The 25,987-nt window shown below is 39.3% G+C and overlaps 1 protein-coding gene across 1 annotated transcript; it reads left to right on the top strand.

The window, feature by feature from the left end:
- Nucleotides 1-1,753: 1,753 nt before the first annotated feature.
- On the top strand, nucleotides 1,754-22,153 carry LOC103465585 (copine-9). Its single transcript, XM_017304646.1, has 15 exons — nucleotides 1,754-1,759; nucleotides 4,221-4,472; nucleotides 5,048-5,151; nucleotides 5,401-5,505; nucleotides 8,283-8,324; nucleotides 9,996-10,071; nucleotides 10,973-11,026; nucleotides 11,223-11,284; nucleotides 12,178-12,224; nucleotides 13,105-13,286; nucleotides 14,282-14,409; nucleotides 15,341-15,443; nucleotides 17,745-17,802; nucleotides 20,812-20,885; nucleotides 21,761-22,153. Exons 1-15 carry the CDS (start codon nucleotides 1,754-1,756, stop codon nucleotides 21,986-21,988), a joined length of 1,521 nt encoding a protein of 506 aa, XP_017160135.1. The 3' UTR covers nucleotides 21,989-22,153.
- The last annotated feature ends 3,834 nt before the right edge of the window (nucleotides 22,154-25,987 follow it).

Raw genomic sequence — 25,987 nt, 5'->3', positions numbered from 1 at the left:
CTCACCCTATCTCTAAGGGAGAGCCCAGCCACCCTGCGGAGGAAGCCCATTTCGGCCGCTTGTACCCGTGATCTCGTTCTTTCGGTCATGACCCAACTGGACTCTAGTAGGGTCACCCCTATGTCTTGAATTTTGGGGGGGGGGGAATCATATTTATTTATCACTACAGAAGGGTTCAGTGAATGAACATATGAAACTTGTTTGTTCGGTAGCTCAAAAAAGGTTAAGAACCACTGCCCTAGAAACTCCTTGCGTCTGTTACTCACCTCGGTCAGAGTTACGTTCAGATTCAGCTCCAAACTCCTCCGTAATCCACAGTGGGAAGAAAACGTTCTTTCTCTCCTCTCTCGCTGTCGATCAATTTGCTCGTTTAACGTCCGGTGTGAAGTTTCCCATCAACTTTCGCAGCAGGCCGGTGTGTGCGCAGAGAGACCAACAGGAAAGCGTGTAATGAATCTTCTCTGTTTTTATGAATGAGACCATTGGACATGTTTCATTTCCAGCTCTGAGGAGACACTAAGTGCTTGTCTCATCTTGTTTTGTATTAAACAAGATGCTTCTCTTGCTGTCACATTTGCACCAACACATTTCCCAACAACATGTCTGCACTCTAGTTACTATACAGTGACACTGATTGATCAGGATTTCATAAAAACGCGTGTTCTGAAGTAAAATTTTAAAATATTTGCTATATAGGACGCTATATTATCTGCAAAACAATGGATGGATTGTGACACTTTGGCCTGTTTCACACTGCAGGCAAAATGCAAATTTTTTTCTAAATCAGATTTTTTTCAGTCAGGTTTGAGCCGCTCATTTGTTTTTATTTTTTATGAGTGACATTAAACTCCATTTATTATTTTTATTACACCAATTGACAAATGTCGTCTCAAGATAATCTACAAACACAAGGTAAGTTTTACACATACATAGTGAGATCAGTTCATCCAAAACGTTGAATACGTTTCAGTTTTATTGTAGTTACAAATGAAGTTAAAATTACGACAGATATTGAACAGAAAGAGTTTTCTATACAGAGAAACTCACCAGATTGCATCAGGTGTTTTTCTTCTCTTTTATGATTGGAGCTGCAGAAGTGAATGACCCACTGTAAAAATCTGTTTTTTACACTAAAACAAACGCAGCATGTCATTTTTGTCTGACGTTTTTATTTACTTCACGCAGTACCTCCGAGTTCCTACTTTTTCATCTGCCTCCCTTCCATCCATCCTCTCTGCTCCCGTCGGAGAACATGAGAACCGTTGTGCCGGGTTTGATTGAGTGCGACTGGATCTGGCAGTTGTTTGTTTTGCAGTGCAGGTGACGGGCGGAGACTTAAATTTGTTTTCTGCTGCCGTGCTCCTGTTTCCTGTCTCATTCGGGGGGAAATGACAGTCTTTGAAGTAGGAAGCTCCAGAGACATCGTTACAGAAAAAAAATGTCACGAATTTTGTAGAGAGTGGAAACAGCAGAGTTACGTTTCCTCAGTGTGGGATTCTGGTGAAATGTGTGTGGAGGAAAAAAAAATCTTTTAGAATGAATAAGACCGCAACGATTTTAAGAAATAAAGCAAAGCTCAATAAGGCAGCTGTTACAGACGACTTCAGATTCACCCATCAGTCTGCAAGTCTGAGGCTCTTTGACTTTTGGCTTTGCTCAGTCAAAAGTCCGACTTTCTGACTGGGCGTGAGTCCTGACAGCGACCCAAACAGCATTTCCTGTAGGTGGTTGGTCCGCAGAAGGACTCGACGCCATGCCTGTGAGATGCAGGAGAGTCTGTGTGTGTGTGTGTGTGCGTGCGTGCGTGCGTGCGTGCGTGTGTGTGTGTGTGTGTGTGCGTGTGTGTGTGCTCCAGCCCGGTGTTATCTGCCGCCTCCCACAGAGATGAGCGAGTCCCTGCGGCGTAAAGAGTCGACACAGTCGTCCTCCTGCTCTGACCCACGGAGCATTCCAGATAACTCTTCAGAGAACACAGAGTTAATTGCAGCAGTGTTAAACGAATTTATGCTTCATTGCACGGTTAGCTGCACAGTGCGATTAAAAGTGCTCTCAAGTAGTCGCAACCGTATAAAAACGAGATCAAAGTTCTAGTTACATCATTGATTAAGATCGGTAAAATTATTAAAACACAATGGCTGTTCATGAATGTTACGTCAAAATCTTACAGTAAAAGTTCTAAAATGTTATATTATGTGTTCAGAAATAGACTGGCTGTGGAAGTGGCTCTGCAGTGACTTACACTGAAAAATGAAAATAGTTGAGCCAACTCAATTGAATTGCTTTAATTGGAATTCAGTCTGTCCAACTGCATTTAAGTTGGGTTTACTTGACAAATTTAAGTCAGTCTTACGCAAATCATTTAGTTTACTGCTAAGTGACAGTAAACTAAATGCAACAATAAGTCGCCTAAAGAATTTGTCCATTAAACGGGGTGTAAACTACAGGAACATAAAATCTTACCAAGTAATTTTGATCTAGTTTGTAGTACAAATATCTTAGTAAACTTAAAATAAGACAAAAAAATAGCTTGTAAGTAACTTTTCAGCAAGATGTAACAGGTTGTTTTAATCAATAATTCCTTAATATTGATAAAAAAGTTTCAGTTCCACTGACAGATTATTTCATTTATAACATGACATTGTTCCCATACTGCCTTTAGTCCCACCAACGCCTCAGTGACTTTTGGCAGCGTTGTGTGTGGTCGTGTGTTCAGGTATTCTCACTTTCTTAGCTAGAGTGGGAAAAGTCGTTTGGCTTCCTGCAGCGGCTCATTAATCACCGTTAGCATCCTTTGTTACAGCTGGAAGGTGAGGATAGATTGATTAAAAACCAAAACCGCCGTGAGAGGAAATCATACGAGTCGGAATTATTTGTCGGTTGAAGTTGAGGCGTTTCGGCTGACCTTGTGCTCTCGGGGGGTTACGTGACTGCGTTCACAGAGCAGGAGGAGGAAGAGGAGGAGGAGGAAGGCTGGCGGTGACTCCCGAGCTCAAGGGCGCAAACAACAAACAGCAGAAGAGACCGTGCACATTGTTACCGCCGTGTGTCGTCGTCTCCAGATGTTTGCAGCAGCGGCTTAAAATTTCAGTCGCCATTTTAATCAAAGTGCGTCAGACTGCTCTCTCTCGCTCTCTCTCGCTCTCTCTCGCTCTCTCTCGCTCTCTCTCTCCCGCAGGAGCGTAGCTTCAAGTGGATGGAACGAATTTCCATGTCGTGCTGTGAGGTGGAGTGTGACTTAACAGCCACAGGGAATTATCAAGAGGATGAGAAGGGTTTTCTCCTCTCTCTATCCTGGCCGGAAAACTTTTAATTACACTCTCATCCTCCTGTAGAGCTCTTACAGACAAAGCCCAAACGAACCAAACACAAAACGAGTGTCGTTTTACCAGACCTCAAACCACAGCGAGGACGACAACGGGTTGCTGGAGCAAATGTCGCTCCTTGGTTCTCCCAAGAATGAGATATTTTAAAGCTTTGAAGTGTAGTGACAGTGATCTGATGTTCCAAAGATAGAACTGCATCTGGGTGGCTTTTAGCCTCTATGTATTCTGAGGCACTGGTTCATGTTAAAGACAGCAACTCCAGCTGGCTTAGTCTAATCAGCTGGGAATCTGGGTCACCAGTTTCAAAGAACATCCCATCTCTTCTGCTTCCTTTTTTTCACACTTACTTTGAAAGTGTCAACTCTCATACGACAATGCAGATTGATCATTTCAGCTTTGGGTTTCTGTTAGAAAAACGAAGAATCGCCGCCCAAGAGAAAGCGCTAACAGCCTCTTGTCTTTTTCCGTCCGTCATTCTGCAATAAAGTTTGTTTGTTTATTAGGATTCCCATTGCTGGTGTCCTCATTATAAAAAAAGATAAACAAAAGCAGTTACACACACTTAACATAAAGTGGTTGCCAGAAAACTGGAATGAAATGAGGCTTTCATCTTTGATTCATTAGGTTTTATGATTTCATCGACCAGCGGTGCATCGATTGCAGTTTTCTGGTTGATCGCCGATTACTGATCTGTAAAAAGACTGAGCTGCTGATTCTGATTTTGAACAATGCCAATTTTTTTTTGTATGAAATGTTGCTAAATATAGCAAGAAAGCGCTGAGTTGTTAACAGTGGAGTGACTATTAACTACAAACATGCAGACATGACCTGGTGGGCGGGGCTAAAGGTCAAACCTCTCTAATGGGAGAGCAAAAGAGGACAACGGTTGATTTTTAGACCTTTGCTGAGGTAGATAAGGTCGGCTTCACATGTAAGTATCGACCGATCACCAAGCCCAAAATTAAGGAAATTGTTGCATCCCTGTCATCCGCAAATTTTCGCTCGCCAGTTCATAGGATTAGCACTAAATACCTTAACAAAACACAACTGTCTCTGTTTTTTTTTAATTATTATTTCTCTGACAGTGGGATACCTGGGAAGAAGTGTGGCTCCATTGTCTTCACAGCCGAGGAGCTCAGCAACTGCAGGGTTCGTATTTAATCATAAACTCATAAACTCACAGCTGCTCGCTTGTAAAAATAAAAAAGAATGTAACACGGTGTCAGGAAGGTAGTCACCTCGGTCTAAATTCATGATAGTCACGCTCCGGTTTCAATTTTGAACTTTAAGGGAATTTAATTGACTGTGTGGAGTCTTCAGAATAATTGTCAGCGAAGGCAGGATTAATTACTACTCCTCCTTCGCGATATTGGTGACAGATCCTCATACATTATTTAATCATTTTAAGCATAAATGTTTCTGCTGTGCGTTGCCAATAATTAGCCACAAAAGGAGAAACGTGTGTGACACAAACCGGCTCACGATGGTGTCTAATGCTGTGTAGGTCTAATTTGCCCCAGTTCTGGATTCAGCGATGAATCACAAGAGTCTTAAGCTCAAAAGGACGTAGATTTAGAAAAGTAACTTATTTTTTTAAAGAATGATACCGTGTTTTTTTTTAACCCGTTTTAAACAATTTCAGGATGTAAATGAAAGTTTGAACTATTTCAACTATGGAATTTGTTGCTGTGCAAAAGACCTGAAAATGAGCCTTGTTCTCTCAGGACATAGCTACCATGCAGTTCTGTGCCAACAAGCTGGATAAAAAGGATTTCTTTGGCAAGTCCGATCCTTTCCTTGTCTTCTATCGGAGCAATGAAGATGGAACGTAAGTACGTTTTTATCTACTGTCTGTTTGGCCTTCAGCCAACACTGAGCTGGAGGATGTTTTTTTTTCTAGTTACTTAAAGCTAATAAAAATACCAGATCTCTCTGCTGAATCTACCCCAACAGCATTCTTGAGCATTCCCACAGCCACTTCATGAACTAAGATAAACTTATCACATGGTTCCTTATAACTTTAACTTACTTCTTTACTTAAAACAGATTCACTTGTTTGACTGCTTGTTGTTACCAGGTTCACAATTTGCCACAAGACTGAGGTGATCAAGAACAATTTGAACCCTGTCTGGCAGTCATTCACCATCCCTGTTCGAGCTCTTTGTAATGGTGACTACGACAGGTAAAGAAAACTTAACTTTGACAGATCTACCATTTGAATCCATGTATGCAGGTGTCCTGAAACATCAGAGCCCCTTTCAGAAAGCAGGTTAACAAACCCTGAGTTGAAGGCAGATACTCTGAATGAACTTACCCAGCCCTGTGATGCTTACAACATGAGACATCAGTGAGGTAACTCAATTCTGAGTCAAGTTACCCCCTGAGTTAAGCGTGAGTGCGAGTCCTCATTAGTGGAACGGAGATAACGTGATTCACCATGGCAACGGGAGAGAAAAAGAACCCTGAAAATCCAAATTAATGGAATTAGAAATCATTGAGAGTCTGTCAAAAGACACTACCAGCTGAAAGACTGATGATGTTCTGATGATGTTCTGGTTTGAACCGTCTGACAGCGTGTGATTCTGTGGCAGGTCAGAATAATGCCAGCAGTCGGCTGTGAAGTTCATCTTGGGCCAATGCTGGTGTTATTGGGACTGTCACAGAAGAAAACTTCACCAGCAAACTGCTCATATCACACTCACTATGTGAAGGTTTTGATTCTTCCTCACAGAAAATCGAGGTATGCTTTATCTCTGTGGCACAAGGGAAAGCATGATGATGACTTTATGTGTCATCCAGTCCTATTTTTATTGAATGACCTTAAAGGGGTTGGGGATCGGTAAGAGCTTCTTTTCTGAACCTCGTAATACCAATCATCTGTTTCACTATGAACACTGTTTTGTGGACATGTGCTCAGCAGGACTGTGGAGCACGATAAACACAAGAGCACAGGACAAACACACACCTTAGGAATGTTGGAAAGTTACATATTTTAGATTATCAAACAAGTTCTAACACTTGGCAAAGAAAACTTGAATACTGTATGTGCAAAATAATGTTTCACAAAGATCTGCCCATGATCTTCATGAGAGTGTTTTAGGAGAACAGAGTTTCTTCACTTAGAGCAGTGGTTCCCAAACTTTTTCTTCTGTGCCCCCCTAGTGGTTTCCAAACATTTTCTGGGCCCCCCTATGGATTAGAAATGGCTGTCTGATTGAACGACTTTTTTGGGGGCAAAATGAATCTAGGTAGCTGAGCATAGACAACATCAGTAGCCTACAGGCTACTTGTTAAGCTTAAGGTGCTGTATTGATATTAGCTAGTGATATTTTAGCTAACTTTACCTGCATCCAACAGCTTTACCCAACTCAGTCAGTTAGTTTGGCGGAAAAACTGTGAAAAGTTCTTTGCGTTTTGCTGGTTTGCTGCCATGATTCTAACACACACCTGCGTAGCTCCGCACAGCAGCAGCAGGTCTCCTAAACTGCCGCACAGGTGTAAACCCAGCGCAAGGGTCATAGCGTTCATGTTGCGTTTAAAGGCGGCTTTAACTGCTGATAAAAGTGACAAAGGACACAGATATGGGAAGTGTGGAAGCCCCTACTGTATCAAATTGACATAGGAATAACAGAGAATTGGCCATTCTAAGGTAAAAACCCAACGAATACAACTTTCATGTTTTGTTTTTTTCATCCAGATGGCTTCCCGCGCCCCCCTGCAATGGCACGGCGCCCCCATAGGGGGCACGCCCCACAGTTTGGGAACCTCTGACTAGGAGGCTTCTTCAAATTTGACTAATGCAGGAAATCTTTTCCTGCCCACAGCCATCACTATCTATAATAATTCTTTGAAGAGTTTGAATTAATATGAGTTACAATATTAATTTCCCATTGTGATCAATAAAGTATTTATGAATTTAGAATTTTTTTTTGTAAAATAAAAAACAAAATCTATGGAAATCCACCCAAAGGAGAGTGTACTGCTCAGCTCACTCTCAGTGGTGGCATTGGATTTATTTCAATCCCAGTGGTTCTGTTTCCGTTATGGTTCTGTTCAGTAGATTTGCTTACAGTGTTTTGTTTATTTGTTTAGTGTGACGTAAAAATATCAATGCTAATCCTAACCTTAGTTAAAACATGATGCTAAGAGCTTAATCTTTGTGTTTTAGCTCAGTTTGTTCACAAATGCAGCTCAGTAACCAATAACCATTGACCACTGATTGGTTTTCAGCTTGGCCCCCCTTTCCATTATTCGACCACATCCATATTGAAATACATTTAATGGTGCTAATGGTCTTAACAGGAAGAGGCACCCCTAAATCATATTCTGCTCAGGTCCCCATACAACTTTGGACCGGCCCTGGAAGGCCCCATGCAGATGAGTCCAAGAAGAACAAAGCGTAGGAGTGCTAATTTAAAGAAAATGCCTTTGCAAAAAGAATCTATCTAAGCATCCAGATAAAAGTGGAGAGGCAATATCTGCCCATAACATGTGAGGAGTAAAAACAGATGAAAGCTATCCTACGGTAACTGATGAGGGCCAACACATACGGTTTGGGGCTGACCCAGGAGCAACTGCGTCTGTCACTAGAGAGGAGAGCTGACTGTCTGTCTGTCTGTCTGTCTGTTTGTCATCTTTAGCTGTCGTGTTTCCTGTCTCTGGATTTCTCTCACACAATATTTTTCTTATCGTTAGGATTTGTATCTCGGTCTCAGTAATCAAAACAGATGTTTTCACATTGATCGGACTCAGATCCGTCAGCATCAAATTCAATGATGGTGATGTTATTTGAACGTGTCCTCACAGTAAAGGATAAAAAGCGTCTAAAGAAAAGTTAACTTTCTAACTAAAAGTGCCCTCTGTTTTTTGATCTTTCTCTCTGCTGTTTCTACTTCTCCCTTTTATTTCCTCTCCTATCTGTGAATCTCACCTTGGCTCCCTCGTTTCGCCTCCCTCCAGGACAGTGAAGGTGGACGTTTATGACTGGGACAGAGATGGGAGGTAAATTCTCTTATTCGCCATCTCTCGCCTTTATTTTGTCCATTTCATTTTCAGGCTCCACTCAGAGCACCTCAAATGTCACACCAATTTCGTCTAACCCAGGGCGTCTTATTATAGCAGATGGATAGCTGCGCTTGCCTGGCAAATGCTGCATAGCGATTCAAAAGTTGTGCGTGAAAGGTTGTCACTGAGAGAACGGGAAGACAGAACGCAGTTTGGCTCTTGTTCTCACTGGTGCTGGGATGCTGCAGGGGCTCTTCTCTCACTTTATTGGTTTTAATTAAAAGATTTGCGGGGGGTTTCCGGCCCACTGTCTACACGTCTCGGCTTGTCATAATTTATAGTCTTTTGTGTCCGGACTTCAAAATGTTCTTAGGTTCTTTAAAGTCATGAAGTAAATATTGGTAGAGTCTTGGTAAAGCAGAAAACATGTGGTAGTCATGAGCAGAGTTGGGTAGTAACTACTTACATTTACTCAATTACATTTACTTGAGTAATTTTGTTGAAAAAAAAAATTTTTACTAGGCTGTACTTTTTGTTTTTCCTTGAGTCACTTTTATTATGAAGTATCACTACTCTCACCTGAGTACAATTTTTTTGTCCTCTACTCACCTCTGGTCATGAGTGCATATTAACAAAATCATCAGATCTTCATCAGATTAGGCAAAACCCAATTTAAATGTACATTTTATGTTGTTGCTTTTAGTAACTTGATGGCAAAGTGGAGAAAAACAAAAAAAATGACCTCATTGTTCCATCAAGGAGAGGCAACAACTGACTGATCATTTGTAACTTTATCACAAAACAGAATGAAAGGATTTTACGTGAATGTAAAAAGTGGATGTTTTTACATTCTTTTCTTCAAAAAAACAAACAAAAAAAAAACAATCATAACAAAACATGCTGGGTTTTTTTTTCTTAACAAAAAATGTTAAAGCTGATTTCTATGACATGACGGGTTAGGTTTAAAAATCTGTAACATAAAAGAAGTGATTGCATAAAACCTAAAACCGTCTTCCATTCAGTAAATTCACCTTCAGCCACAGTCAACAGATACTGCAGTTTTACTGCCAAGCTGTTCAAACGTTTCTCAGCCTTTTCAAGTCCAGTCACAAATTCCTATGGGAATGAGGTCTGGGCTTTGACTAGACCACTCCAGTTTTCATTCACCCTGTTGTCTTCAAACCATTTCTGTGCAGCTGCAGCTGGACTTTTCGGGTCGTTGTCCTCCTGGAAAATAAATGTTCTCTGAAGGTGCAGACAGACCCAAATTGTCCTACAGGATGCATATTCTGCCATTAATTTTACCTTCTGCCATTGCAAGCCTACCAGCTTCACGATGAGGATAATGTTTGAAGTGAAGTGCTGATATCTGTGTCCTCCAAACACAAAATCTGATGATGAACTTTGGTTTCATCCGACCAAAGAACTCTCTAGTCCAGCTTTGATCTGAGTTTTCTTCCACAGCAGGTTTTCTCATTGCCTCTGCCCCACAAAGAACCAGGACGACAGTTATTATCATCATTTGCTGAAGCTCCTTGTGCGTTGTCATGGTGATCTGGTGTCCTCTCTTACAGGTTTTCACATGGCCGCTCAGTTTGTGAGGACAGCCTTATGTAGGCAGATTTAGACATTTCTTATGAAACTCTTTTTTTCCTGTTTTTTTGTCAGTCATGACTTCATCGGAGAGTTTACCACCAGCTACAGGGAACTGTCCAGAGGCCAAAGCCAGTTCAATGTCTATGAGGTAAGCTGTGTAAGGAGAAATAAAAAAAAAAATGTTTCCAACTTAGTCAGAATGTGAAATACACAGGCTAATCTTGTCTCTTTTATTGACAGTCGGGGTTTTAACATCGTTTTTGGAGCTTTGCGCTGCAGCACTAGTTCCTTTATTATTTATTCTTTTCAGTGATTGCTGTGTTCCTTCTTCCTTTTGAGTTGAGATCATGAGAATAACATCCAAACCTCCACCTAACTACAGTGTGTCACTGAGAGCCATGAGTTAGCTGATTGTTATGCTCAGTAACCAGGCTAACATCAATAAATGCTAACAACGTGCATCTCTACTTTTAATACTTTCAAACATAGAAACAATGTGTTAGCTCACATTGTTGGTTGAAATAATGGCCTCAGATCAAACGCCTATATTTGAGCAGCTGCCATATTGGATTCTAAGTTTGGATTGATCCAAAATCGGTTCTTAAAATTTCAGACTGCGTTTGACTAAACTTTTCCTATTTGGACCTTGAACTTTAAAATCTACAAGAATAACAGGAAAATGTGACAAAGATTTTAGGTCTGACACAATAATAAATTTTGCTTGACGATAAACTGTCTCAGATGTTATTGCGATAAATGATGATATTGCTGTTTTGAGACCATTTTCAAGTAGTTTATTGATAATAGCATTTTTTTAACAGTTCGAATGGAGCAGGTGTTATGTAAGGATCTTTGCATATGAGCAGACTGATTTAAATGATATTCAAAAAGCTCAAACCTTGGAGTATAAGTAATGTTTCTCGCATCATATATATTTTTTGTTTTTCTCTGAAGACAACATGATGTGGACATTAACAGATACACTGAAGGTTCTGCAAAGTCTACACATGCTTGTGTAATAACTGTTACTTTTGTGTTGCTTGGTTTAGGTTTTGAATCCTAAAAAGAAAGGAAAAAAGAAGAAATATGTCAATTCAGGGACGGTAAGACCAACTTGACTGTTTTTCACTACTGGATGAATTACTGAGCAACACTCCTGGCTGCATGGACTTTTATCTGAGTAATAAAAATACATTTGCAAGGCCCCTGACTGGGACTTTTCTCTCGTCTCCTACCGTCTCACCGTTATTGTTCCTTTCTCCTCTATTTTCCACAATCTCCCCTCTCTCCATCTTTAAGGTGACTCTCCTGTCTTTTAAAGTGGAGTCGGAACACACATTTGTCGACTACATCAGAGGAGGGTAAGAGCGCGGTCACAGAAGTTTCACAGAGGCATGGAGGGACCTAGAGAAATGAAATTAACAGGCAAAATTAACAGGTTTTTATTATTGCATGACGGTTGAAATGTGACAAAGATAAGTATAAAATACATGATTCTCAAGCATCACTAAGCACAATAAAAGGTTTAGTGAGGATGTCAAGTATGGCTTTCTGAAACTCAAATCTAGCAGACTTTCCTTTGACTTGGTGTAGTGCAAGGGAACGCCACTAGGAGGAGAAATAAAGCTTCAAGCGTATATTGGAAAGGAACCTTAATTGTCACTTCATCTCTGGTGTGAGGTTCATGATTTGTTTTGCCATCTGATAGTCATGTTAGTCGGGGTTTTTATAAAAATGGGGTTAAGACTACGGGATCTGTAAATTTAAACTGTTTCCTGAACTGGAACTATGACAGTATCTACAACTATGAGGTTGTTGATTAGGCCAGAGGGATTTCCAGAGGGTGAACCAGTTAGCAAAGCCAAAAGTGAGGCTGAGGGACATGTCAGTGTGCGTCCAGGTGACGACAAGGTGTGCAGATGGAATGATAACAGGAAGCCACTTTAGTTATGTTAGATAAAATCGTTAACATATAGATTTTAGCTATAAAATTGAAAATTAGGTAGACAGATCAGGCCATAGAACTTACATTTCTGAAGTATTTTTTGTCTGGATGTTTTGCCGTTCCACTGAAAAGTACAGATAACTGAATGTAATAATCAGAAATAGAATGTTTGGAAAAGAATACAGGTAGACTTTGAAACAAGGCAAGATGTTCATCGTATCAGTATTTATTCTCCCAATCAAAGAGAGAGAGAGGGAACGCCATTTCTGAAAGTCTTTTGTAAAACCAATGTCTTGTGTCTTGTGCCAGGACACAACTGAATTTCACTGTGGCAATAGACTTCACTGCGTCTAATGGTAAGGTGCTTCACATTCATACACGCAGAACATTTTGAATAATCTGTTGTAACTGTTTCATAGAAAACATACTCTAATCTTAGAGATAACATTAGAAATATCCAGTCTGTGTAATGTTACACTTGATTGTGTAATATTGTTTGAAGTAATTATCAACCTTGTAGCTACTGATCAGGCATACTTGAACATCTGTAGCAACATGGTAATTGGTTAGTAGAGGAACAAAAAGGGTGGGTGGGTGGGGTGCATTGTTTAAAATTGTTATTTTTTAAGATATATATCATATATAAAATATCTTTCCCTTATGAAAAACATAGAGAGTTTTGTTTTAACTCATTGATGGATGTGTGGCACTCATTTGGGGACGCCTTAACATCCTCTCATACGATGCACCGCCTATTTACCCAAAGCTCCGCCTCTGAGCTTCAGGCCCCGCCCCCACATCGCTCCACCAGACTAGCGGCAGCAGCAATTAGCAAACACCTGGTGGAACTGGTCATTACACAAACTGCAGCGCTCCTAAGAGAGGTTGTAAGGCATCAATGGACGATACGGAGAAGCATTGTTATGACGACGTGCTGACGGGGGGAGTGTCGTCAAATTTTTTTTAAGTTGTCTTTGATATATACAGCATCTTCATAAAAAACTGAACACTGTAAGATAATTACCTGATTGTGGTATTAACTGGGCTGATTATGAATAAAAGCAGATAATAAAGTATTTGCTGGCAATAGTATCATTTTGGGTTTTGGCTGAATGTAAGACCGAAAGCTTTTTCATGACGTCAACTTTAGGAGTCATTATACATTTTAGATAACTGCATTTCCTTTATGAGCAGAGATGTTTTTCCTTACATGCATATTGGCTCTTCATTCCATAGGAAATCCATCCCAGCCCACTTCTCTGCACTACATGAGTCCATACCAGATGAATGCGTATGCCATGGCCCTGAAGGCTGTGGGGGAGATCATTCAGGATTACGACAGTGACAAGCTCTTCCCTGCATACGGCTTTGGGGCTAAACTACCTCCAGATGGCAAGATCTCCCATGGCTTCCCACTGGTAAGACACATGACAGGACACAGCCATGGTTTGGTCTCATTTGGTTCGTTGAGTTTTAAGTTAGATTTTTCCGTATTTTGTATTTATGAAAGGCTAAAAAAAAATAATCTGCAATTACAAAATTCCTTTTGAGACTTTGTCTCTGACTTTAACTTCACAAATACTTTTGCACCAAAAATACTTCCATAGAAAATGCTCTCATTAGGGCTGCAGCTAACAATTGTTTTAATAATGGATTTATCTATTGATTATTCTCATGATTAATTGAGAAAACATTTTGAACATATATTAGAAATACATTAAAAGAGGTGAACAAACAGTTCAACTCTTTTTTAAATAACAAAATTTTAAAAGATTTGCCTAAAAAGTGACAACATAGATTTCCTTTAGCGAATGCTCGATCATTTGTAGCAAAGGATTAATCTCCAGCTAAAAAAAAAAAATATATATATATATTAAAAAACTCTTCTTTTCTGTTTGACTTGGCATCAGCACCACATAGGACTGATCTGATGCTTATGTTTTGGATGGACCAATTAATAACTAGAGAGCAAATGGTGCTTAATATTAGACTTACTTATAGAAATTGAACCAGGTGAAGATAAAACTATTCCACATGAGGAATTCTGGGTAGACAAAGTCTGTATTTTTTAAACCTTAAAGGCAAAATATTTTTTGTGCATTTAAAGTGTATTTACAGTCCTGACTGTTTCTTCAGCAAAATTGCTTTTTTGTTTTCTTTTTTGCTTGTGTACTCCAGTTAACAATAATCATTTAATCACTTTTATGAAGCGTTGTAGCTCATGCTAACAGAGAGCAAACTCCACTCACACTGGAACCCAACGCAGTGACAGAATCACAAAAACAAAAAATATTAACGTTTCTATTTAGGTAGAAAAATAACATCGAATGGCTTGACAAAGCAGAAGGCAACAGGAATGCCTGGTTTTCTCAGGCGTAAACAGATGACCGCTAATTGTTTTTCTCTTTTGCAGAATTCTAACACAGAAAATCCAAACTGCGTGGGGATCGAAGGCGTGCTGGAGGCTTACTTCCAAACCCTGCGGACCGTCCAGCTGTACGGCCCGACCAACTTCGCTCCGGTCATTAACCAGGTGGCTCGGTGAGACTAACATACGCCTGCTATATGGATTAAAGTGTGCATTGTAATAGCAGTAGCAAAAAAATTAATAAAAAATAACCTTTAATATAACTAAAGCAATAATAAAACAGAAATGTAGCAAAAATATCAAAAGTAAATTGAAACAAAGGACAACGTGTGTATAAGATTATCTAAAAACATTCCAATTAACAGCATGTACAGATGTGTGTAACAGGATAATTTAACACAAAAAGGTTAATTTAGCATTAATAGGGCTTTAATGACATAGTCTCTATTTTTGGGACATGTAGTAGTGATGATGATGGACAGCAGTATTTTACCTGAAGGGACTAATTCAAGGGTTTTTTCCAGGATTAAAAGGATCAATGACAGTTTTCCTCATAATCCTGGAAACCTTTATGTGCCATTATTTAGCCAATGCTATTGTCAGATACCAACTGAACCGATGCTGCCTTTGATTTTGAGCAGTGCGATCAGCCGATATTTACATGTGGAGACGATTTTTCCCTCCGATCTTATCTCCTCAGCATAGGTCTAAAAATGAACCACCAGGCCATGTCTGCGCATTTACAGCTGACAGTAGTCACTGCTACCAACTGAGCAACTTTCTTGCCATATTTAGCAAAGTTTCAGACAAAAAAAAACTGGAATCGGCAAGTTAAGCTTTTTAAAACTCAGTTATCTGCAATCGACCAAAAACCTCCAATCGGTGCATCACTAATTAATAGCTTGAAGCCTGAACATGGGATTTAGGTTTTTAGGAATCACTAATGTCTTCCTCTATTTTCAAATTCCAATAAACTTTCTAGCTGAGCTTTAAGACACCCGTGGGTTGGGATTAGCCTGGTGAGATAGGTGAATATTGACATCTGTACAGCTCTGTGTACTTGGATCAGATTTTTGTCCTAATTCCTGTGTTTTATGACATCAGGTGTGCCGCAGAAGTGACGGATGGCTCACAGTACTTTGTGTTGCTGATGATCACAGATGGCGTCATCTCAGACATGGCCCAAACTAAAGAGGCGGTTGTCAATGTGAGCATGATCAACTTTGTTCTTTAAACTTTCTTGTTTAGGTGCTACTAGAACGATGTTAAGTTTTCAAGCAAAACTGAGTGATTAGTTGACTTTTTGGTTTGAAATGTTCTCTTTCAAAGTATCTGATGATGACATGGCACCATATCACTAAATATAGATTGAAATCTTAGAATGAATAAATAATTTACATGTACATCGCATACTACAGCATTGTATTCAGAGAAATAAAACGTACTGCTTGAACATTAGGTTCATTTGAAGACAGAAAACATATTCCAAAACACAATATTCACTGAGGGAAATGTAACCGCACAGAAACAACTGGTGGTTTGGTAAATTTAACCAACTTCAAAGACTATTTTATGAGCACTGAATTGGTCAAAACTGGCTTTGTGTCATTTAAAAGTAATGAAACTAGAAGCTCTCTGATTTCTACGCTCCAACAGTCATTACAAAAATGCTTTGGTTGTGAATTGCAGGCCTCTGTCAGACAGGACTTCACTGGGAATGCTGTGTAACTGGAAAACACGCTTAACCAGGAGCTGTGCTGTCTCAAAAGAGGATGGGAGTTGTCGGAGGAAAATCAATTGACAGTACTTTAAAAAACGTTCTACATTGGTGAGAATGGCGGTATAACCTCTGGATGCAGGCAGGCCAGTCCCAAAATCTAGAGTCGCATGAGACCAAAGGTGCTTAGGTAGGGGAAGGGGCTGACGGAGGCCACCAGGGGGCTGACGGCGGGATTTACTTCTGGCTGAGTTGTACTGTTTGACGTCCTTGTGTAGAGTGAGCCACCAGAACCTCGGCCAGTTCTCAATGCAGCAGGACGGAGGATGAGACGTAGGTCTGATATTAGCTGGTTCTCAAAGGTCCAGTAGAATTTAGCCTGTTTGTTCAGAGTTACACTTCCATTATACTTTAGTTTGGCATCTTCACAGTTTTGATTCTGATTCAGCCAGCTGTTGATAGTGTAAATGATTAAATACTCCATGTTTTGCAAGCTACTAAAGTTAATAATTTTCCAACCGTTCATCTGAATGCTCTTACTGGACCAGGGATGGAAATCTACTGTCTGATTTTTTTTTTTTTTTTTTATCCACCAGCTGCTACTGGGTCTCAGTTCATTTTTACATGTTTCTTCTGTTTGAAGTTGTCATAACATGTAGATTTAAAGCTGGACCAAAATGCAGATGAGATCTTGGAGTGAGTATGACGACAGGATTTACTGAAAAGGACAAAAACAACCCCCTATAAAACAGTAGCAGGGGAAACGGGACGTCAAACTGGAACCAAGAAGCACGACAGACAAGATTAACCAAATATGAGTTTGGGCGTAATTCTGACTCTGTGCGAATTGTATGTTCACATCTTGTTTTAATAGTGACTAAAGTTTCTGGGTTGTATCATCAGCGTTCCAGCTTGGAACATCGTCAACGATTAATTTAAAAAGCCAAGCGAAGAAAACATTAATGCCCATAAGTGTATAGGCTACCTGACCTGAAGGGAAGCAAAGACTTCAGATTGACGTTTGATCAGCATCATTAAGGCTGTCTGACTCCATTACGTATGAAGGAAGTGACAGAGCTCCGTAGGAGGGACTTTGATTAAGCCTTTCTTAGCCTGAGCTGTGAGGAGATTCTGATGGATTAATGTTGCGTTTATCTTTTACTAGTTTTAACAGGGAAAAGGTCCAGGAGGACTGTTAAAAAGATATGTGGGAATATGTTTGATATTAAAATGAAATAACCACGATGTAATTCAGAAGTTGCTCTGGAGGAGTTACTGACTTCTTCAATTTATGTGTTGTTTGTTTTTGTTTTTCCTGTTTAATTCTGATAAACGATATTATTGCTGTTTGAGACCATTTTCAAGTAAGATAACGATTATGGAGTAATATTGTAAGTTCAGCCTCTCAAAGACCAATGAAGTTTTATTTAAGAAAAAAAACAACAACCTTGAAATGGAAAATATTGTAAACATTCAAAATAAAACACAGCAACCAAAGATAATAAATTAAAAAGTAAAATGGATTATGAATCTCTGTAAACCAAATTGGCCTGCAAAATGCTTTAATCATCAGAATGTAAATTATTGAGCTCATTTTAATTTATCATACGATTAGCTGATTAATGACTTTTTGTGACAGGCCTAATATAGTATGTTAATACACACAACCAAATTTAGTTTCTCCTTTGGAATTAATCACGTACTTTGAGCTAAATTTCACTTTTGAGTTTCATTTCTGCTAACTACTTCTTCTTTGGTATGATCACCGTCTTCCCTCTGCTCCTTCCACAGGCAGCGTCGTTGCCCATGTCTCTCATCATCGTTGGAGTGGGCCCTGCTGAGTTCGACGGTAAGCATGCGTACGCCTGTGCGATCGGCGCTTCCTCAGCCGCTTAAAGCCGACAGAATCATTAGACATGTCACCGTTTTACTGTAATTCCTCCATCCAGCATGTCTCAAATTGCTCCCGCTGTCAATCATCCAGACCGTTTTTACAGAGGCTCTGGTTCAGACACGAGCAGACAAAATGTCAGCCATGTAGAGTGTAAAGCAAAAAACAATCATATCACCATGGATTACTGCAGAACATTAAGAGATGTTTTCTGTCTTGCAGCATTGAAGGACAAAAACTCTCCAATTTGAGCTGCATTTATGTACAGATTGATTTCTGCTCCAGTTTCCTTCAAGTATCATGTGCCACCAGGAAACGTGGTAAAGTTATGCTGACCATGCAGTGGAAATCATATGCTGTAAAAAAAAAAAGTCTTTAATTTATGGTAAAATGCCGTATAAATATGGATTTTACCAAATTTATACGGTAAAATTCTAGCAAGCACAACATTTTAGATGTTTTTTCTTTATTTTATAGTGTCTTATTCCAAACACAATTTGTCCACCGTTTACCAAAGAGGTTTTAAAATGCAAATGAAGGATGCCTTAAGACTTTCGCGCAGTTCTTTGTCTCAGTCATCAGTTTCGCTATTTTCTAAAATCTGAAAACTGCTCACTTTCTAAAAGAACAAAAACCAGCATAAATCTCCCTCCCTGTTGTATTTGGTTGTTACTGTTATATATATTCCTCAGTGCTATATTTGGCTCGGCCTGATGGTTTTTCAGATTGTTTCGCTGCCTCATGTGTGTCTAAGTTGGCGACTGTCGGCGCGTGAAGAGCTTCAAAAGCCGACGCACGGCGTGGAAAAGAAGATGAATCACATGAGCCTCTAGTGAGTGGAGACGCTCTGAGCTGGAGTTCTGTCTGAATCGTCTACCTGGTTGAACAGCTCAGGTTGGAGCATACCCTTCAGAGAGCACCATGTGGGAATCTGCCTTTACAGTAGTTAAACCTTTTCATCCTCTTCTTGCATCTGATCTTCTCTCTGATGCTTCGAACTCGTCTTCCAACCTGCAAAGTTACAACATCTGCACATTTCAGTGAATTAGAATACGTTCCAATGAGTCTGAATAAATCTACCATTTAAAAGCAGCAACCTTGAAGTGGGTATTAAACATATCTTTCTACGTTAAAACTGGTTTTTATTGTCCTAATCTTTAATGTTTCATTTGCCAGAGCAGAAAATCATCATGTTTAACAGGACAGAAGGGAGAGAAAGCCAAGTCAGGTTTATTTGTATCACAGATGTCGGCAACGAAGCACTTCAAAGTGCTTTATGTGATAAAATTGACACAATGAACAAATGAACAACAACTAAAAAAGAACATTACAGTGGCAAAAAGGAGTAATAATGAACAGTCTGCACTGTCCTTAAAAAAAAAAAAGCGCTTTGTCATTATATTTCTTTGGCAAAGTTTGTCAGAGAAAATGACGCTTTTAAAGATACAAGAAAAACGATCAGAAAGGACGACATCTGTCACAGAGAGTTTGGAAATATTTATAACTAATAATCAGGTCCTGAGGTTAGTAACTCTAAATGTTGGGACAATGATATGCTCCGATAGAGAGCTGGCTTTACAGTTATTGAGAGAGCAAGGGGAGGGGAGGTGAGGCTTGCAGGGTTTGAAGGGGCAGCGTTATGACTTTTCCAGGCACATTGTGCCATTTTTATAGCACAATCAAGTAACTATGTTACATTTAGTTATTTTAAAAATGCTGTACGTATCAAATATAACTTAAAAGAAATTTGACTTCACAATTTAACATCTTGAAATTGGGCCTCTGTCTCTTTAAGAAGCTCCTGCTCTTTCTGACAACGTTTGTGTGTTAAGCCTTAACATTCTCAGGAGCATCGCACTGATGACTGACACATTCAGCACTAACACATTCATTTCCATTGAATGTGTTAGTGCTGGAAGCTTCACTGAGTGGAATAAAAAGATTCAGCTGGCGTACACAATGCAGTTCGATTCGTCACGGCAACAGGAGGTTTCGTGCCTCGTCTCGGTGGGCGTGGCTCGATCGAGCCGCACGCCTGAACCCTTCAACCCTCTTTTCTCAGATCCTGTTGGTTTCCTGTGCACTCTTCTTTCTCTCTGTCCTGGCTGAGTCCTGAGCCTCGCCGTCCTCCGGTCACATCCTTTTTTCTCCATCCTTACCTTCCTGCTTCTGCGTGGACGAGCAATTCTACACAACTTGAATTTGCTAATCCTCCTCCAATCTTATGAGATCTTCCCTTCCTGTGACCCATATTAGCTCTAATAAAGTTGTTTTGCAGGATATTCTCCTGCATGCGGAATGGCCGACTTGTCGTCGACACGGAGTCTTTATTGATCCCTGGGGCTGCGTTCATGGCTGATTAGCAGCCTGGTTTCATTCCGGACGTTTTGTTACGGCTTAACTACAACGGGGAAATTCACGAATTTGCTTGAAGACGACAATAGTATCAGAATAGTTATAGCTCTGTATTTAAAGAGGTTGTATAACATTGAATTTGTTTTTAATAGTGATGTAAAAGTGGACTCGCTTTTACGCCAACTGTTTGATGGGTCAGATACACTCTAGACGTAGTGACAGCAGCTCCACACTGGGGGCCCAATTTCATTTTTTGTCATGAGGTCCAAAATTCCTGTCGGCGCCCCCGTGTGTTCAGGAACTGGACTAATAATTGCCCTAATGGTTTTTTTTAAATAGTTATTTGCAGCCAAACCATTCAAAAGACCAATTTGCAACCATGTTATTATAAACCTTTTAACTCTTATTGTTAAAAAGTTTATAATAAGGAACAGAAATATCTATTTTTTGTTGTCTTCACTGACCGACTTGGACTTTTTTGATGATTTTTAAAAATTATTATTGTTTTTGTCCTCATTAAAGGACAGTCATTTTAATACTGCAGTATGTTCATTTGTCTGTAACAAAGTTCCAGTGCAGCTTCCTGTATTATGCCATGTTTGTTGTTTGCAGCGATGGAGGAGCTGGACGGGGACGAAGTCAGAGTTTCCTCCAGGGGACGATTCGCCGAGAGAGACATCGTCCAGGTGCTGAACACTTTGCTTTTTCACCGCATAATATTTAGCATCTATTTGTTAAAAAAGAAGAAAAAAAGAATTTCTTTAGTTCCATTTTGTAATTGCAACATCCTGACTTCAACTATCCAATTTTTTAAAATATTATTTTACAACTCAAATGTGTTTTCTTTTTGTCCCTGTTTGAGGATTACATTTCTCCATCTTGGGTTCATATTTCATTTCATTCTTTGAAATACTTTTTTTTTTGTGATCTTGGCTATAAATTTAATTACAGAATTTTGTTCAAAAAGACTGATAATGCATGGTAGAGGGTAATTTTTTTCCATTTTAAACATGTTTGTGAAGTAAAAAGCAGACACAAGCAAGTCACAAAAAACGTTTTTATTCTCTTTTGTAATTGTCTTTGTGGTAGCGGGAAAAAAAACTGTCATCCTCAAACTCAGAAAACGTTTCCTACACAGAGAAAACTGAGTTTATCTGAAATGTGACCAAAACAAAAAAAGGAAAAACAGATTATTCTGATAGAGAATTTAATAGTTAGTAAATGTTTACCAAGATCAAAGCATAATTAACATTTAAAATGTCAGGGTTTCAAAACTACTAAACCTTTCCACCATCCTGCTCCTATAATAAAGTCCTGGTTAACAGGAAGTGCTGGACTGTTTTCTCTGAGTTGCTAACTTGTCAGTTAGCGACTTCTTGGCGTTTTTTTGAGAGGAGATTACTGAAAAAAAATCTGTACAAGTTTATAGTAAGGAACAGAACATATTTCTTTTTCATTTTACTCCGTTAAATACCTTGAGTACACTAAAGTATGCTAATAGGTTATTATTATTATTATTATTATTATTATTATTATTATTATTATTATTATTATCTTCTAGTTTGTTCCTTTCCGGGACTACATCGATCGGTCGGGTAACCAGGTCCTGAGCATGGCCCGGCTGGCCAAGGACGTCCTGGCAGAAATCCCCGATCAGCTGATGTCTTACATGAAGAGCCGAGGGATAGAAGCACGACCTCCGCAGCCCGCCACCTCTGACTCCACCTCTGACTCCACCTCTGACCCCACCAGCACTGGAAACGCAAAGCAGAGCAACACTCGTCCCTGACTAAGGGCAACAAGCAGTGAAGAGCAGAAGTTAGCTTGAGCAAATGGCCATGTGTATATGTGTGTGTGTGTGTGTCCCCTTCTGCGTGTATGTGTGAGTGTGTAAGGTGTGTAACTTCAGGGTTGGTTGGCATAAACCAAATCAGTAAACTGAGCCTAAAAGAGAGACGGCGCCTCTTTTCCGTTTTCTACAACTACATCTGAGGTGTCAGGGTAGGAGGTAGGAGGTCAAAACTTTTATTTCATTTTAAAAAATTTTTTGTTTTTTTAAGGTCGGTCTTCTTCAACACCTACAAAGTGAAACATTCTACCAGCGCATCACACAACTCAAATAATTCATTGTGTCCAGTTAAATGTCCGTCAGACTTCAGGTCTGCAGCTGCTGCTGTCTCTGGTGGCTCCTGCAGAGCCTGAGACGCCTCCACTGGTTCTAGCAGCAGGACGTTTGTCCTCGTCTGGATCGTTTCCTCTCAGGGTATTCCAAACGTTTGACACAAGCTAAAATCAAGGGAGTGAGGATTGCTTAGAGAGGCGTTGTCCCGCCTGGCTGCTGGTTTGTCTCCGTTCATATCACACTGGTCAACAGCCAAAAAATTGTCTGGGTTTTTTTTTTTTTTTCAATTGTTTTAGGGTCGTTTTGATGAGCTGAGTCCAAAAATCCCATTGGTTTTGCTCAATCAGGTCAACATTCTGAACTGTGGAGCAACATGAGTACCAAAATGCAGGACTTGTTCTCACATTAATCGGTTTGCTGAGAATCTGGATCAATGAGTGATGAGCAGGAGGAGAGACTCCATCATGACAGAAAAGAGACAGAGAATTTAGCACAATGAAGACGAAATGTTCAATTTACATGTATTTACCCTCATAAATGTTTATTATTCACTTTACAGAAATCCAAGTTTGTAACATTTAATTAATACACTCTGTTGGAAAACATTTTTTTTCTCCTAAAACCTTTCTTTGGATGAGAAATATTAACATAAATGAACTGATAAAGTCACAAAAATCTCATCAATTTAGTCAGAAGATCAGATTTATCTAAATCAAATTAGAATAAAAACCTGATTGAGAAAAATGGAGTCACTTTTGTATTCAGCTGTGCAAAATAATCATAACTCAGTTGAAAAAAATATATACAACTTCTTTGTAACCAGTGTTATTTATTGAGAAAATGAAAGCTGGGTATCGACCTCGGTTTCCCAAAGAATATTAAATGCTGACAGAACAGAAACGTTGTATTCATGTAGGTAAATATAAAATCAGTTGTTTTTTTTACGATATCCAATTTGATGTATAAATTAATATTTTTAATAAGATATTAATTTTTGTAGCCAGGTGAGTTATCCCAAAAAAGACAAAACAAAAAAACAAAAAAAAAAACGACAGTGCGTTATGTAAAACAGTGGCTGTTTAGATGCACCCTGGTATAATTTCCCAATCTAACCTAAAACCTGCAGTTTGCAATATGTGTAAGGAAGCTTTTCACTTTTAATAAACTGCAAAAACACAAAATCTCACCAAGTATTTTTGTGTAGTTTTTAGTGCAAATATCTTAGTCCACGTGAGATAAAAAATAAATGACTTATAAGTAACTTTTCAGGAAGACATAGGAGCATATTTTAAGTAAATAATTATTTAATATTGATGAAAGAGTTGGCAGATTATTTTACTAATATTATGGGAAAAATGTCTTGTTGTAAGTGAAATAATCTGCCAGTGGAACTGGTCATTTCTTACAAACAAAACAAAAAAACTCAAGTCAAAATTTTCAAAGCACAGCAAAACTATTTTTCATTTACCTGCTTTCTGCATCAGCTGAGTTTGTTGACACGGTGTAATTATTTCTTCAGATTTTTTATTTTTAATCAACCCACATCTCAAAGGAACAGATTATATGTTTAATTATACAACAGTAACCAAGACTTGTTCCTGCGTGCTTTGATGGAACAGGAGCGGTGTGAGCGGTGTGCGTTTTCAGGTCACCGTGTAGAAGTAGAGCGAGTCTGAATGAATCCCACACGGACGGGACGGGAGGTCGCTTCCAACGCCCGACCGCCCCAGAGAGCGAGGGATGCAGGGGACCATCGGAGAGCAGATTTGAACCCCCCCTGCCTCTTCCCCGCTGCTCCTCTGTCTAGGCCCGGTGTGGGACATTTGGGATAAATGTTGCATGAGGCCGTCGCCGCTATCTAGACCTCATTCTGCTGTTTGGAAAATGAACGGGGTCCGGCTGGACGTCTCAGACCAAAACGCTTCACGTGTAACGGAGGATGAGAAGGGAGATCAGGGCCGCTTTTATTCACTTCGATTTTCCATGAAGGTAGAAGAGGGTTTTTTTTTTTTCCCCTGCTTTTGTTGGGTGCCATAAATTATTCACGGAAAGTAAGCTACAGCTTAGAGGGGGAAAAAGCCTCCATGTTTTGTTATGGTGACCCTGAAGAGCTCAGAGCAGAGCAGATAGACAGAGAGCATGAAAGCAGAAACAGCAAAAACACTAAACCTTAGCAAGTGTGTTTGCTCTGTCTTAGGGTATATGTGTGACAAACAAATGTGTGATATTTGTGCTATATGTTCCTGAAAAGTTACTTATTAGTTATTTGTATCTTATTTCAAGTGTACTAACATATTTGCAGTTGAAACTGGAGCAAAAATACCTGGAAAGTTTTAGTGTTTTTTTTTTGCAGTTAAGCCCTCAGGTGAATTTACAAACTTCCACCGTTTGCTTCGCTTTTCGTTCATTTTTCTGCAGGAGTTCTGTTGCGTTTCTGCGACCCAGAAGTACCTGAACATCCCACAGTCCCAGTCAGCGTAGCGGCTTTAAATCAATAATTAACGTAGATGGTTTGATGCACAGCTGGTGACAGTGGAAATAAAAAGAACAGTCTAAAATCAAAATCGTTTGAGATTTTACTCATATTAAATAGGTCTGCTCAAACATGCCGAGCAATGATTTGTATGCTTTGAGGACAAAACATACTTTTGTGCTCAACTCTCTCACACACACACGCACACACACTGGGGGAAAGTTTCAACTTGAATTTTCTCTCCAGTTTTTCTTGCTTTCAGCAGAGGGTATTTATTTCATGCAAAGTGTCTCAGACGGAATTAGACTCTTTTCGTGCCACGCAGATGAAAAACTTTACTACGAGATTGGACGAAGTTTATTTTCAAATGAATAATGCAGAAATAAAAGAATCACCATCCTTTATTAGCTAAGCTGTATCACAAGCTGGTATTCTGATGTTCTGAGTTGTGTTTTTCTATCAAAATTAGCTGCAGATAAGATAAAGGTTTAACTTAACTTTAAGATTCTATTTATTCAAAACAATATTAATTAAAAGGAAAAGTAATTTAAAGCCAATGATATTCTGGTGAACAAAGAAAATATTTTTCTTACAAATTATTTTGAATTTATTGGGCTTTCATTGGCAAGCTGGATCCATTTTTGTACCTGGTTTTTTTTTAATCAATTTTCAGGAATCAATTGATATTTAGTTTTCACTTGTATTTCCCCACATTCAAATTTAAAATGTTGCATTTAGGTCTGTTGTCTTGGAATTTTTCCCTCCCTTTATTTGTACATGTTGTCTCATCAAGATCCAAGATTTCATTTACAAGAGAGACCTGTTTTGATCTTTTTTATATATATATATACATACACACAATTAAAAAGTCCAACATAATTAAGTTGTCTAGTAAATTTCGAGCTAAAAACAACATGCTTCATAAGATGAGTTTTCTTTTTGTCTTAAAAGAAACTGGAAATGTCCCAAAAGACTCAGAGCGGATAGCTCTAGAACGCTCCTGACCGAGTAGGAAAATGCTTTTTCCTAATTTATGGTGGTGATAATAGAACATTAAAAATTGTATGAATGATTATATCTGCACACTGAGCTCTGAAAGGTTTCCTTTTACTGTGAAAGGTTGTGCTTCCTCCTGTGGCGCACGACGAAATAAATAAAAACATTCTGTTTGCTTTAATCGTTCCATGTTTGAC

The sequence above is a fragment of the Poecilia reticulata genome, linkage group LG5 (assembly GCF_000633615.1).
Source record: "Poecilia reticulata strain Guanapo linkage group LG5, Guppy_female_1.0+MT, whole genome shotgun sequence".
Classification (NCBI taxonomy): domain Eukaryota; kingdom Metazoa; phylum Chordata; class Actinopteri; order Cyprinodontiformes; family Poeciliidae; genus Poecilia; species Poecilia reticulata.
This window is presented reverse-complemented; position numbering and strand designations above follow the sequence as displayed.

Bases quoted from the DNA above. Each gene is read 5' to 3' on its own strand.
- LOC103465585 (XM_017304646.1), top strand. The intron at 10,072-10,972 runs GTAAGCTGTGTA...TGCTTGGTTTAG, and splicing joins GCCAGTTCAATGTCTATGAG to GTTTTGAATCCTAAAAAGAA. The intron at 13,287-14,281 runs GTAAGACACATG...TCTCTTTTGCAG, and splicing joins TCTCCCATGGCTTCCCACTG to AATTCTAACACAGAAAATCC.